The following is a 14073-nucleotide window of genomic DNA, read 5'->3' as shown; positions in this document are numbered from 1 at the left end:
TTCAGCTTGGGAGGCAGGAGCTCTGGATTCCTCTCACCTGGCATCTCCTTGTCTCCGGCTCTCGTCTGTGAACCAAGGACTGGGTCTGATGCTACCACCTGGCTCCTTTCCAGTGCATTTGTCTGATGCTTCTAACCATTTGGCGGGCACAGTCTGTATGGCTAGAAGACTCCAGGCACCGTGTGGGAGTTTTGGACAGAGCCCCATCTGTCTGAGCTACCTTGCAGGCGCTCTCCTGGGCAGGCAGTGGACCCGAGTGGCACAGCATTTGGCCTCCAGGCAGGGCCCTGCAGACCAGGACCGGGGCTGTGACCCAGGCCAGGGTTGTCCCATGGTGAGCTCTGTTACCCTATAGCTTGACCATGTAGATGCTGTGGGCGCAGTTTAAATGAGATAATGGATGTTAAAGTGTTTGGTAAACTTGAAAGCACATATGTGATGTATAGATAGTAATGTTACAGTTTTTCCTAGTAACAGGTGCACTCAGCTAGATACCATTTAGCAACAAGAGCTGGTCACAGGTGTATGATAGCATAAAAAGGGAAGTATTCCCAGAATAAGAAAAGCCAGCCCTGGGGCGCCTTGGTGGCCAAGTTATTAAGCATCTGTCTTCCGCTCAGGTCCCGATCCCAGTGTCCTGGGTTCAAGCCCCTGCATCGGGCTCCCTGCTCAATAGGGAGCCTGCGTCTCCCTCCCTGGCTGCCTTGCCACTTGTGTTCCCTTACTCGCTGTCTCTGTCAAATAAACAAATAAAATCTTCAAAAAAGAAAGAAAGGAAAGCTAGCCCTGGGATTTTGGGAGTAGGGTGGGTCCCTTCTCACACCAAGAGGGAGAAGCTTCCCCTATGAGATCCTAAGGGATAACTTTGAATTATTAAGTTTTAGGGGCAGCTGGGTGGCTCAGTCGGCTAAACGGCTGCCTTCAAATCAGGTCATGATCGCAGGGTCCTGGGATGGAGCCCTGCATTGGGCTTGCTTCTCCCTCCTGCTCCCCTGCTTGTGCTCGCTCCCTCTCTCTCTTTCTCTCTCTGACAAATAAATAAATAAAATCTTTAAAAAAAGAATTAAGTTCTAAGAGATATCACTAATGCTTCCATTTGTTCTGAAAACATCGTTTTTTTTTTAAAGACTTTATTTGAGAGAGAGCACAGGCAGGGGGAAGGGCAAAGGGAGAGAGATAAGCAGACTCCTTGCTGAGCAGGGAGCCCAATGCGGGGGGGCTTGCAGGACGGTGGGATCATGACCTGAACTGAAGGCAGACCTTAATCCACTGAACCATCCAGGCGCCCCTGAAAACATCTTTCTCTTTAAATACCAGTATCTCTTACATATACACCAGTGAGCCAGGCCAGCCTTGTGGCCTGGGGAGTGGAGCAGATTCTGCACATCAGGAACCTGGGCTGTGTGACTTGAAGCCAGGCAGTGTCCCTCTCTGAGCCTTGGCTTCTAATGTGTCAACCAATGGATTTGCTGGATCTTCCCCATGGTTAGCGCCCCCCTACACTGTGGCAGGTGCACACACTGCCAAACACTGTCGAGGCCCTGCACCATTCCTGTCCCAGGCAGCCGGCAAGGTGTGAACTTTCTAAGATGGACTGTCTGCTCTGTAATTCCTGCCCCCACCCCCCAACGCAGACCATGAACTCCTCAAAGCAGGTATAACTCATGGCTGGATTCCCTGCGTCTTGGCATACAGTGTTTTTTGAATGAATGAATGAATGAATGAATGAATGATGGAGTGTGGTCTTTCTATATAGGATAGAACACCTGGGACTCAACGTGGTGCTGCAGCTCCTCGTGGGGGTGCCCTTGGAGATGGTGCACGGAGCAACCCGTATTGGGCTTGTCTACGTGGCTGGTGTTGTGGCAGGTAAGCAGGTGGGCCACAAATCCACAGGGGTAAACGTCCCCAAGGCAGTAAGGAGACCCCATGGCATTGGGCGAGTCCCAGGCTTCCAGGGACACCGGACCCTGTCCCCAAGCCTCCTAATCATGAGAGTTGTCCTCCAGACCAATCTCCCTACCATCCGGGGGGGCTGGAAAGGGGACTGCCATCCACAGGGAGAGGCATGTGATGGCAAGGGGAGGAGAATTTCCATCTTTATGCTGCCATGTTGAAGCTGTGTGAGCTTGGGGAAATTCCTTAACCTCCCTTGGCCTGTTAGAGGTTTTAGGAAGGAACTAATCAGATTTGCCTGGAGGGCATTAGGAGGTCAAAGGGAGGGGACAAAGTGGAATAGGAGGGGCTGTGTCAACCCTGCAGGGCACAGTGGGATTCCTGCCGGGACTCCGAAGTGTGGGCGGGAGCCAGGTTCCCTCCTCAGCCAGGCCGGCTCTTGTGCTCTTGCTTGACCCTCTGCTGACAGGAAACAGTCTGGCCTGAGAGGTAGTGAGCACCCATGCCAGCAGAAATAGACTGGGGCCCCACTGATCCTGCTCACGTGGTGGGGGACCATGACCTTGAGGATAGCTGGGGAGGGGGGAACTGCAGCCAGCAGGACTCCCCCTCTCCCTCACTGGTGGAGGTGAGGGCAGGCTGGGGTGAGCTGGGAGAACAGACCACATTTCTGCTGGGAAAGTCTGTACCAACCGGGTTTCTGAACAGAGGGATCTCCCTCGTGATGTTCCAACTTTATATAGCTGGCCTTTTTTTTTTTTTTTACAAGGTTTGCTACCTCAGCTCTTCACCTTGACAGCTGTGCCCAAGGGAGCTTTGTGTGTATGTTTAAGTAAGATCTTAATCCTTTCTGAGTGGCATTAAAGTTGTCATCAGGAGAGCAGGGCACCGCTGACCTTGTAAACAACCGGCAAACAGGGACCCTGGGAGTAACTGAGGTGGCTTCAAGAACCCAGGAGGGAAGGGTCCCACCCCACCCCACCCACCCCTGCGAGGCCGGTCCGCTGGTTCAGAAACCCTCAGCATGGACTATCGGCCACACAGCTTCTTCATTTCTCTGTGTGCGGAGGGTTAAAAACTTGGCCACCTTGGACAGCACCCCCCACGGGCTTCTCCCCCATCCTGTACCTTCCCCATCCTTGAACAAAAGGCTCTGTGAGGAGCTCTGTGTGCCAGACTTACTCAGCCACCCACGCACCCCCCTCTCCCCCAAGTCTTGACATCTGGAGATTTATAGCCACGCTTCCTCCACCTAGATACCCCGAGACCCAGATGGTTAATAGCGAGGAAAAGGAAAGACACTCATAACGCTTGCAGTTAGTAGTCAATTGGATGGGAGTGCAGTAACCCAGAAGACAGAAAAAAGATTCGAGATGACTGAGGCCTCACCCTATCAGATGACACACAGCAGGCAGGCCACGCTGGTGACACTGGCCAGGGACACCAGTGCAGAAGCGGATGGTGCACTGACGGAAAGGGACTTGCCAGCTAACCAGCGGCATGTGGGGCTGTATCATGCAGCATGTAATGTGTACGATTCTGTCTGAGGCGTTGACTCAGAGAGGGCACTCTGGTCACCCCATATCGTGTCATCGATCGCCAGGACCAAGTTGGCAGATCTGCCTGCACCCCTTCTTCCCTCTCCACCCTGTGTGCATCCCGAGTCCGCAAGTGGGGCCCACTCACAGACAGCCAGATCCCGACTGGATACCTGGTGGTTAGGGAGGGCCTGCCTTCCTAAGGGACACACGAGCACTTTCCAGTTATCACAGGTTACAGAACCCGTATGTTAGGGTGCCTCAGTGACTTGTCCAAGGAGACTCAGTTGTATGGGGTGGGGCTGGGCCCAGAGCCAGGCCGCCTGCCCCCGAAGGCTGTGCTTCAAACCACGACCCTGTGCCATGAGAACCAAAAGGCAGGCCTTTTCCTTTTGTGCGGGTAATTTATTATTAGAAACTCAGAGAGGTCTTTTTTTTTTTTAAAGATTTTATTTATTTATTTGACAGACAGAGATCACAAGTAGGCAGAGAGGCAGGCAGACAGAGAGAGAGAAGGAAGCAGGCTCCCTGCCGAGCAGAGAGCCTGATGTGGGGCCTGATCCCAGGACACTGGGATCATGACCTGGACCAAAGGCAGAGGCTTTAACCCACTGAGCCACCCCGACGCCCCCAGGGAGGTCTTAACAGACATCAGGACCCCGCATTTAGTTCCTGCCCGGTGGAAATATTCCAAAGGCAAGGCCATCACAGTTTGTAGCAATGGCGGCTGACCTCCGCCAGGTGCGTCTGGTACTCTGCCTGCAATAGAGGGTTCTCGTATCTTAGGTCACGTGTTCACCAAGTCTTATGAGGTGGGTCCTGTCACCCCCATTTCGTAGGTGGTCCAGAGAGGTGAAATGACTTGCTTAATTTTCTCAGAAGGACTAAGAAGTACTAGAAGCGATTGAGACCCTCTGCTCCATGCTTCCAACCAGTGCTTGAAGCCCGTGCGTCTCTCGCTTCTAGCTGACAATTTCATGGCCGTGAAAGCCAGCATTTTAAGTGCTTTGGCAAGCTTTTGTTATAGATTATCTAGATTATAAGCCATGTACACATCCCCAGAGCCTAACACAGGGTCTGGCATACGTTAAGCCAAAAATATTTGTAGAACAAATGGAAGACTCGTACATAGAGTGAGAGTGCTTAAAGCTAGATGTTCTGCCGATTTTTATTTGGATTTTTTTTTTGTTATGGCCAAGGGAGACATTGGAAAACACCTGCTTTAAATATTTCAGACTAAAATTATCGCAGCTGTGCGTGATGATACAGTTTCCAATTTATCTGCGTGCTGGTGTGGACCCAGAATTTTTTTTGAGAAAGTACATAGTCCCTAGGGGCGCCTGGGTGGCTCAGGGGGTTGAGCCTCTGCCTTCGGCTGAGCTCATGATCCCAGAGTCCTGGGATGGAGCCCTGCATGGGGCTCTCTGCTCAGTGGGGAGCCTGCTTCCCCCTCTCTCTCTCTCTGCCTGCCTCTCTGCCTACTTGCATTCTCTTTCAAATAAATAACTAAAATCTTAAAAAAAAAAAAAAAAAAAAGAAAGTACATAGCCCCGACTAGAACTAGTCCTTGGGCCTGGTACTGTGCCAAGATGTGTGTCCCCCTCCAGCTTGCCATTCTGTCCCCGTCCTCTGTCCCCATGACCTCTGGGGAATTCATACTGGCCTTATGGAACTGCCCTATGGAACTGTGAGGTTAGGTTCCAAACAGCTTGTCAAAAATCCTGCTTGGCCCAGGCTTCCTCCCCAACCCCCAGGTGGCCTTTATGTCTATTGACTGGCACACATGCCCCCCGCTTGTACTTGACCTTTCCCACTCCTGAATCCTGGGCTAATCTGCAGCCGCTTGAGGAGAATCTTTCTTCCACCCATGGAAGACCTGTGAGTCCAGACCGTTACGTTCAAGATCCAAACCTCAGATCCTCGATCTCAGGTCAAGGTTCAGGTTGTTTGAACCTGTGATTTGGAAGGTCCCCTCCTGTGGGTGGCAAATCTGACTTCCCAGGCCCCATCCCCCTTCAGCCATAGGCTCCCTGGGTTCCCCTCCATGGGGTAGCGTTGAGGGTACAGTTTCCTTTGAAAAGAGGGCTTCACAGCTCAGAAGTTATAAAACCTTAGACCTCTTTATTTCACAGATGGGAAAACTGAAGCCCAAAGAATTCAGGGGCTGTGCCCAAGATCACAGGACTAGCCAGCCACGCCCCCATTCCCCACTCCCGCCAGAATCCCAGACTGACCCCTGACCCTGGGGTCGGGACTCCTATCCATGGGTAGGGTGAGAGAAGGGTCAGTGTGGGGAGGCTGGACCCTGGACCGTGCGGGGTTCACTGCGGCCTCCCTGCCGCTGGTGCATCCCACCGCATCTGGGAGGCCGAGGGAACAGAAGCTGGACGAATTTAGTGGGACTTGCAAGAGGAAAGAGGCCAGCCTCGGGAGGCTGGGGTTTCCTCTGTCCACGAGGTAAGGTAATTAATGAGCTGCTTGGGCAGCCAGCCCTCTGCAACCCTGCAATGCAGCCTTCCTCTCTGTGCGGGCCTCCAGGAGAGCGTGGGAATCCTTTGTCATGCAGATCCCACTGCCTGCCTGTTTGCCATCCTGGGAAATTTTTTTTTTCTGTTATATATGGCTGACCCTTTGGCTAGGCAGTAAAAAAAAAGAAAGAAAGAAAGAAAGAAAGTTATCTGACAATAGATCAATACCTAATTAAAGCCAGAGGGAAGTCATGAAAGGGGAGAAGAAAGATTTATAGTTACCCTGGGAGGGGAGAAGGACTTGGGAGTTCTCAGTTCATGACAGTGCTTTTTCCTGGGAGATCACATCCCCCTTGAGGCCCAGAATTTGCTGTGGGGATCTCTTACTTGAAGAATCTCAGTGAGCCACGGAGCCTTGAGAGAAGTCCAAGGGGGCAGGTTGGGGAGAGAAGGTGGGTGATGGTATGGGGGTTCCCCATGCTCAGGGTGTCAGGCTCTCCGGCTCCTGGGCTGGGCCCATCCTCCTCCTAACTAGCAGACCCCCCCCCCCCCCACCACATCTGTAGAAGCTACAGAGTTTGGCTGGTCCCTCCTGTCTCCACCCAGGCAGCGGCTAATTGGCTCTCCAGCCTGCGGGCATTTTCCAGTGGTAGTTTCTGCACACTCACCCAGGCCGGCCACCTCCCAGCCTCTGAGCCCTGGGCTCTACCTCCTAGTTATTTTTAGTCTCTCGTGTCCTTCCCTGGAAGCCAAAGCATTGATCACACTTAAATGAGACCAGAACAATACATTTCCCTTCTCCTCTATGCCCAGCTTCCCTCCCAGCACAAAAGTTTGTCATCCCCCAGACCACCTTCCTTTCCCCCCCCCGGAGGGTATGACATCATCTCTCTCTTCCCTGGGACTTTTCAAGGACATTTTTCCACCAGAGAAACCCCACCCCCACCCCTCCAGCTCTGGAGATTCTGTTGGTCTTTTGTGATTTCGCTCGATTGGAGGGAGTTTGGAGGCGATGCCAGGAAGCAGGTTTCTAGACGCCGCTGTGCAGCAGAGAGAGCAATAGTTGAGGAGGTTGACCTCTGTACCAGTTTGGGGAGTGGCTGCTGTCGAGGCCAAGAGCACTTGTGTCTGCAAAGCTGGACTCACATCCTTGTTCCAGCCCTTCTCACTGAGTGGCTCTGGGCTCAGTCTCCTCAGCTCTGCCGTGTGGCCACTATCATCCTCCTCCAAGTGTTAAAGCGGTCGATGTGCGTAAAGCACGTGGCCAGTGTCTGATTCTGATGTGTGGTGCTCATGCGTGGCAGCTGCTTCTGCTACTTTTTCTTTATTTTTTTTTTCTTTAAAGATTTTATTTATTTATTTGACAGAGAGAGATCACAAGTAGGCAGAGAGGCAGGCAGAGAGAGAGGAAGAAGCAGGCTCCCTGTGGAGCAGAGAGCCCGATGCGGGGCTCGATCCCAGGACCTTGAGATCATGACCTGAGCCGAAGGCAGCGGCTTAATCCACTGAGCCACCCAGGCGCCCCTACTTTTTCTTTATTTTTTAAGATTTTATTTATTTATTTGAGAGAGAGAAAGCACGCGTACAAGCAGGGGGAACAGCAGGCCGAGGGGGAAGCAAGCTCCCTGCCAAGCAAGGAGCCTGATGCGGGGGTTCGATCCCAGGACCCTGGTATCATGACCTGAGCCAAAAGCAGCCGCGTAACTGTCTGAGCCACCCAGGCACCCCTCTGCTACTATTTATTATTGCCCAGAACCCTGAGGCGACACCAGGTGAGGCAGAGGCTGCACTGACAGACAGGTGATCCCTCCTGTCCACTGAACTCCTATAAAAGAAGTCTGAATAAAATGGTTCTTTTCCCCATAAATGCGGCCTCTAGGGGGCTCCAGGACAACGTAGGATGAAGGGAAGAGGAACTGGACCCTTTTGCTCTGGGGCCTTACCCCCAAGGCTGCTGGATGCGAGGGCCTGGGGCAGGGGCAGGGAACTCGCTCCAGCACCCTTAAATTCCCGATCTCTCTATACCAGGGTCCTTGGCGGTGTCTGTGGCTGACATGACGGCTCCAGTTGTGGGCTCCTCTGGAGGGGTGTATGCGCTCGTCTCTGCCCATCTGGCTAACATCGTGATGGTGAGCACCTCCTATCCCAACATCCCAACATCTTGGCGTCCCCTCCGCGCCTCAGTCCCCATCTGCTCCCCAGCTCAGGCCCAGAAATGCCAGGCGGACCTGGCTGATCACAGGGTTCACGGACGCTCCTCACTTTCTGCAGGCTTATTTCAAATGGGGCCCTTCCGTATATGATTCATGTTTTTTTCTTCTTAGCTATGAAATTACCCATTTCTCTAATTCTATCCCTTTCCCACTTGACTTTAAAAAGTGTTACAGTAGGTTCTCCTGGCTGGCTTTGTTGGTAGAATACATGACTCTTGATCTTAGGGTCATGAGTTCAAGTCCCACTTTGGGCCTAGAGTTTACTTTTAAAAAAAAAAGAAAAGAAGGAAGGGAAGACTGCAACTCTTTTTTTTTTTTTCTTAAAGATTTTATTTATTTGAGATAGAGCACAAGTGGGGACAAGGGATAGAGGGGGAGGGGGAAGCAGACCCCCCGCTGTGCAGGGAGCCTGATGCGGGGCTCGATCCCATGACCCTGAGATCATGACCTGGGCTGAAGGCAGACACTCAACTGTCTGAGCCACCCAGGTGCCCCTATCCAACACCTGATCTCAGCTCAGATCGTGATCTTGGGGTCATGAATTCAAGCCCCGCATTGGGCCCCATGCTGTGTGTGGAGCCTACTTAAAAAAAAAAAAAAAACACTTTAAAAAATGTTACAATCCTTGACCCTAGTGGCAAAATCGGGACTTGAATCGGGCTCCTGACAATGATTCAAGTGTCATTCCCTTACACCAGCCTCTCGCTGTGGTGGGACACTGCCCCTGCCTTCCCCGTGCTCTTCTTTGCCAGGCTCTGAAAGCGGTCAGCCTAGATCTGAATCCTGCCTACCTGCTTCCCCGAAGAGGGATCTTGGGCACTTAACTGTGCTATTCCTCAGTTTCTACATGTGTGAAATGGGATGATACATGATAAATGAGATAAAGTAAGTGAGATAAAGTAAAGCTATATTGGAATCAGTTTGATAGTCTCAGAGGAGGCCATAGTCCTTGTTTTAGAGGCGGTTGGAAGGAGGGGGCCTTTAGGCAGGGTCCAGATCTTACTCATCCCCAGTGCCTGGCACAGGGCTGGACAAATGGTAGCTGGTGCTGACTAAAATTTTTTCTTATTTTAAGCAATCTCTACACCCAGCATGGGGCTCGAACTCACAACCCACGAGATCAAGAGTCAGGTGCTCAGCTGACTGAGCCAGCCTGGCACCCCTTCCCCCGCCCCCCCCCGCCGAGTAAACTTTGAATGAAAGAAGGAAAGAATGAATGAACAGTGTCTAGAGAAGGCGTAGCTTCCCGCCAGGGTCCTCCTGTTCTCACCTCCCTCCTCCGTCGCTGTGTTCACCCACATGGCGGATGTGTGAATGCTGAGTTACAACAGTCTGAAGTTCCTAAATGCTCCCGTTTCTTCTTTATTATTGCCACTGTCACCTGCCCGGCTCAACATACCATCCCTTTCTTTTCACCGGAGTCCCTTTTGTACCTTCAGAGAGAGAGAGAGAGCAGGAGAGGGACAGAGGGAAAGAAAAGGGGAGGAGGGGAGAGACGGACAGACACTGACAGCCCTTGCTACTTGTCTGACTTTCGGCAACTTCACGTGAGCACTTGGAGAGAGCCAGCAGGTGTGGGAAAGCTCGTGTGGATGAGCAAATGTGTGTTTGCGCACGTGCGATTACACACGCGTGTGCATGCACGCACGCACACTCACGGCCGGTCTGCGAGGAACCTGATGGCACGGGGCCGCCTCACATGGCCCTTTTTAAATGGGTCATTCTGTATCAATGCCACAGCTTTCCCCAGACACAGCTTTTTCCCTGAATTCCACCTCCGCCGCTCCCCCTCCCCCTGCCCCAGTTCCTTTCTGTGGGGGCCAGAACTGCGCACACACCCTCCTTCCCCCCAGGACCTGCGCGCGCGAGGGGACGAGCAGCACAACTAAGAGACGCAGACACGAGTTTGTAAAAGTGCCCTGTCTCCCCGCCCTTCCCTGCTGCGTGGGAAATGGCCCTGAGGCCTCCCAAGTTCCCGCGGTGTGGGCAGAGCACCCCGAAAACCATGGGGTGGGGCCTAGCGGTGGAAGGGGTAGGGGTGAAAGCCGTTTTGTTCCCGTTTATGCTTCCTTCTGGCAAGTCGTCCATGGCCTGTGGTGGCGGAGATGAGTCTCACCCGAGAGTCCATTGCCCTTCTAGAAGGACACGGCTTTCTTTCCCTGGCCCCCTGAGAGCTTGGCAGTCCCTGGAGCATGACATGACATCTGGGAGCCTTTCCCTAGAAAGTTGTGCGGTGCTTATTTGATGGTGACAAAAAAATACCTCAGGTTCTCATTAGAAAGACTGGTTGCCTTTCAGCAAGAGGCTGCCGCCTTTACCCACGTGAGCTCTGAGCCCAGCGCTTCAGAGATGTGTTAGGACAAATGTGAAAAGATGGCCGTTTCTGTGGGCCAGAAGCAGTCCAACATCGGCAGTTCCGTGTGGCTCCATCTAATAGATAGGCTAGTATTTCAAATTGCCAAATGAAGATTTGGTCTGTGTGTCCGTGTGTGTGTGTGTGTGTGTGTACACGCACGCACAATAAATTGCCATATCAGAACAGACACGTTCTGACAGGGAGAAAGAGCATGACAGTCAGAAATTCTGGATTTGAGTCCTGCTGTCACCATCTTAAGAGCCATGAGTTCCTTTGCTTCTCCCTCATCAGCAACCTCTTCTCCACAAGGTCGTTGTGAGAAAGACATGAAAAGGGTAGATGCCGGGAGAGCCCCTGTGTGCCCACAACTGCATGTGCGTGTATGTGTACATGTGTGTATAACCTTTAAATACATGTAATTTTTTATATTTATCAGTGTCGCCTGTTATCTGCAGAGAACAATGAGAAAATGTGTCCTTTTTACTTCAGATACAAAATAGAAATGTGTTGAATGTTTCTATTCTCAGGACTGTTTGAGAGATTCTGCCTTAAATGAAAGCATGTCTTATTTTTGATAAAAATATTCTTTTTTTAAAAAAGATTTTATTTATAAAAAAAAAAAAAAAGATTTTATTTATTTATTCATGAGAGACAGAGAGAGAGCGAGAGAGGCAGAGGGAGAAGCACGCTCCGCAAGGAGCAAGGAGCCTGATGGGGGACTCGATCCCAGGACCCTAGGGTCATGACCTGAGCCGAAGGCAGATGCCTAACCATCTGGACCACCCAGGCACCCATTCATAAGAATATTCTAATGGGCACCTTGGTGGCTCGGTTGGGCGTCTGCCTTCGGCTCAGGTCATGATCCCAGGGTCCTGGGATCGAGCCCCACATCAGGCTCCCTGTTCAGTAGGGTGCCTGCTTCCCCCTCTCCCTCTGTCCATGACCCCCAACCCTGCTCGTGTTCATACACTCTCTCTTTCTCTCTCTGAAATAAATAAATAAATGAATAAAATCTTTAAAAAAAAAGGCCAGAAGTATAAAGATACACAAATTGAATAATTTATTAATTGCTTTTTGCTAGGTCCCACAGGCCAGAGTTTCAGTATTAAATATACAAGATGTTTACTTACACTTCGCTCCATATGATAGATGTTTCCCTAAAATTGTTTGAGATCTCAGTTTTTGCAACAGGACCCTATCGTCAGAGCACCAAGAAAGATGGTTGTCTAAAAGACAGCTGAGATCTCTATGTTGTAAGGCTCATTTTGTTAACAAAATTCCTCTGGTAGGACAAGTCATCACTCCCTAATTTATCTGTGTCACGCTCTCCCTTTCCTTGTGTTGGTTTTCTGGGTTTTCTACCAGGATATATAAAGCCATCAAGCTCCTGGGTTTTAGCCTTTGCACTCTTAACTGGCCCTGTGAATGAGATCCCGAGATGCCTAGGGGACTGGTCACCACCTTGTTGGCTGAGGGTGGGTTCTTTCTCACTCTGCCAGGCTCTGAGAGAAAGACAGGAAATGGGCTTGCAAAAGATGTGTGTTCCCTGGGGCCGCGGGTGCTTCCCCATTTATAGCAGCAGCGCTGGCTGTGGGGACATTCTCTTTTCTCCTGTTGTTTCACTGCAGTACATTTTATTGGAGGGAATAAAGGGTCAGGGGAAACGAAGCAGCTGGTGGGAAGGGGTGACTGTGGTGTAACCCTTCAGCTTCTGGGAGACGAGTCATTGACCCACGTTCGCTCAGCTTTGGGGGCAGCTGGAGCAGCCAGCGGGGACAGGGAGAGCGTGATCCTGTCTCCAACGTGTGGGCAGACTGAGCCCTGGGGTGAGGGCCCTACCCATCTCAACATTAACTTACTGTGACCTTGAACCAGCCCTCCTGGACTCTCAGTCTGTTTGACTGAAGTGCAGGGTTGGAGATGTGACTGAATTCAACCTGGCCAATTCCAATGCCTCTAGGGCCAGGCAGTGATTATAAAAGGAGGTCTCTGGCCTGGAGAGCCTGGTGAGGCCAGAGTTGCCTGGTTAGTCCAAGGTCATTCAGAAGTTTTCAGAGGTCCTTTGACATTTGAAAGGCAGAGCAAGCCCACTGCCTTTGCCTCAGGTCTCAATGAGAAGACCAGATATTTATTGATGCTTTCCCCATGCCAGGCAATGTCCTTGGTGCTTTTATGCATATGAATTCACTTTACTCTCACAACCCAGTGAGGTAGGTAGTTGAGGTGGGTACTAATGTGACCCCAGATTTGCAAATGAAGACACCAGCCAAAAAAGGATTTCTGCCACACCAAAGATATGGAGGCTGTTTTTGAAGATAGGCCCCAGATAGGGCCTGAAGGGGGCATGGACCTCAGCTGAAGGACAGAGCGGCCAACACATTCTAGACTGACTTTGCCTGATATTATCACTCAGAACACAGTGAAAAAGACATTGTCTTTAGATAAGATGTTCATTCAGAGGGTTTTTATGAGGAGGAAAAGGAACATTGGAAACTGTATCACGTTTGATTTTAATGTGGTAAAATAAAATACACCATAGCATCAGATTTACCATCTTCCCCATTTTTAACGATACAGTTTGTAGTGGCGAGTACATTCTCGCTGTTGGGCAGTCATCACTACCGTCTCTCTCTAGAACACTTCCCCTTGCCATACCGAAGCTCTGTATGTATTAAACTCCCAACCCCTTCTCCCCCAGTCCCTGGCAAGCGCCGTTCTACTTGGTGACTCTGTGACTCCCACCACTCTAGGTGTCTCATAGAAGTGGATTCATACAGACAGTATTTGTCCTTTGGGGACTGGCTTATGTCACTTAGCGTAACGTCTTCAAGGTTTGTTCGTTACGATATGTCAGAATTTCCTTTCTCTTAAAGTGCATCCTATTCCCTTGTATCTCCATTCACCGGTCTGTGGACACTGGTTTGCTTCTACCTCTTTTGGTTATTGTGATTCATGCTGCTATGAACGTGGGTGTCACTTTGAGGGGAGACTTATGATCCGTGGGTGGACATCACAGGGAGGCAATTCTGGCCGGACCGTAGCAGGAGGATTTTTCAGTGGTTAGACCCCCTTCTCAGGGTTGCTCCAGGGGTACCCCAGCAGTGGGAGGGCCGTTTTGTCTGCGGCTTGGCGGCAGGTGTCACCTTTGGGAGGAGACGGTCTGGCAGGTGACTCCCAAGCACCTGCCCATCCTAGGGTTTCATCCTGGGGGAGCTTAGGGGCCGCCTGCCATCAGCCGGCTGAGTTGGGTTCAGCTGGTTTGCCAGATCCAGTGGAGGGCACCAGCCCCTGTTTGGTTCCCCGTCTTCTGGTGGGGCTTCTCTATGGGCAGCCACCAGCAGGTGACAATGTTGCCCGCCATCTGCTTGTTAGCATAGAACATGTCAGCAAGCCAAGATGTGACTTCCCCACCTGAAGAGGGGCCGCGTGCTGCCCACCTCACCTTCTGTGATGAGGGCTTGCTGGTCAGTGACGAATCCTGGGGAAAAGGGAGGCGATGGGATGCCCAGCGTCTCCTGCAGGACTTCGTCCCCCTCTTGGCACTTGCCCTGCATCTTGCTTGCTCCACCAGAGCTCCCATAAACGTTACTGTATGTGCCAGG

General features: G+C 51.4%; 1 protein-coding gene across 2 annotated transcripts in view; it reads left to right on the top strand.

Moving 5' to 3' along the window:
- The window catches only part of RHBDL3 (rhomboid like 3), a 44488-nt gene that overhangs the window by 25388 nt on the left and 5027 nt on the right, over positions 1 to 14073 (top strand). For both annotated transcript variants that reach the window (XM_045983752.1, XM_045983751.1), the window contains 2 exons: positions 1757 to 1869; positions 7931 to 8031. In XM_045983752.1, coding sequence (XP_045839708.1) covers positions 1757 to 1869; positions 7931 to 8031 — 214 coding nt within the window. The remainder of the gene's footprint in view (positions 1 to 1756; positions 1870 to 7930; positions 8032 to 14073) is intronic.

The sequence above is a fragment of the Meles meles genome, chromosome 18, assembly GCF_922984935.1.
Source record: "Meles meles chromosome 18, mMelMel3.1 paternal haplotype, whole genome shotgun sequence".
Taxonomy (NCBI): Eukaryota; Metazoa; Chordata; class Mammalia; order Carnivora; family Mustelidae; genus Meles; species Meles meles.
Note: the sequence above shows the minus strand (reverse complement) of the source record. Positions and strands in the feature narration are given on the sequence as shown.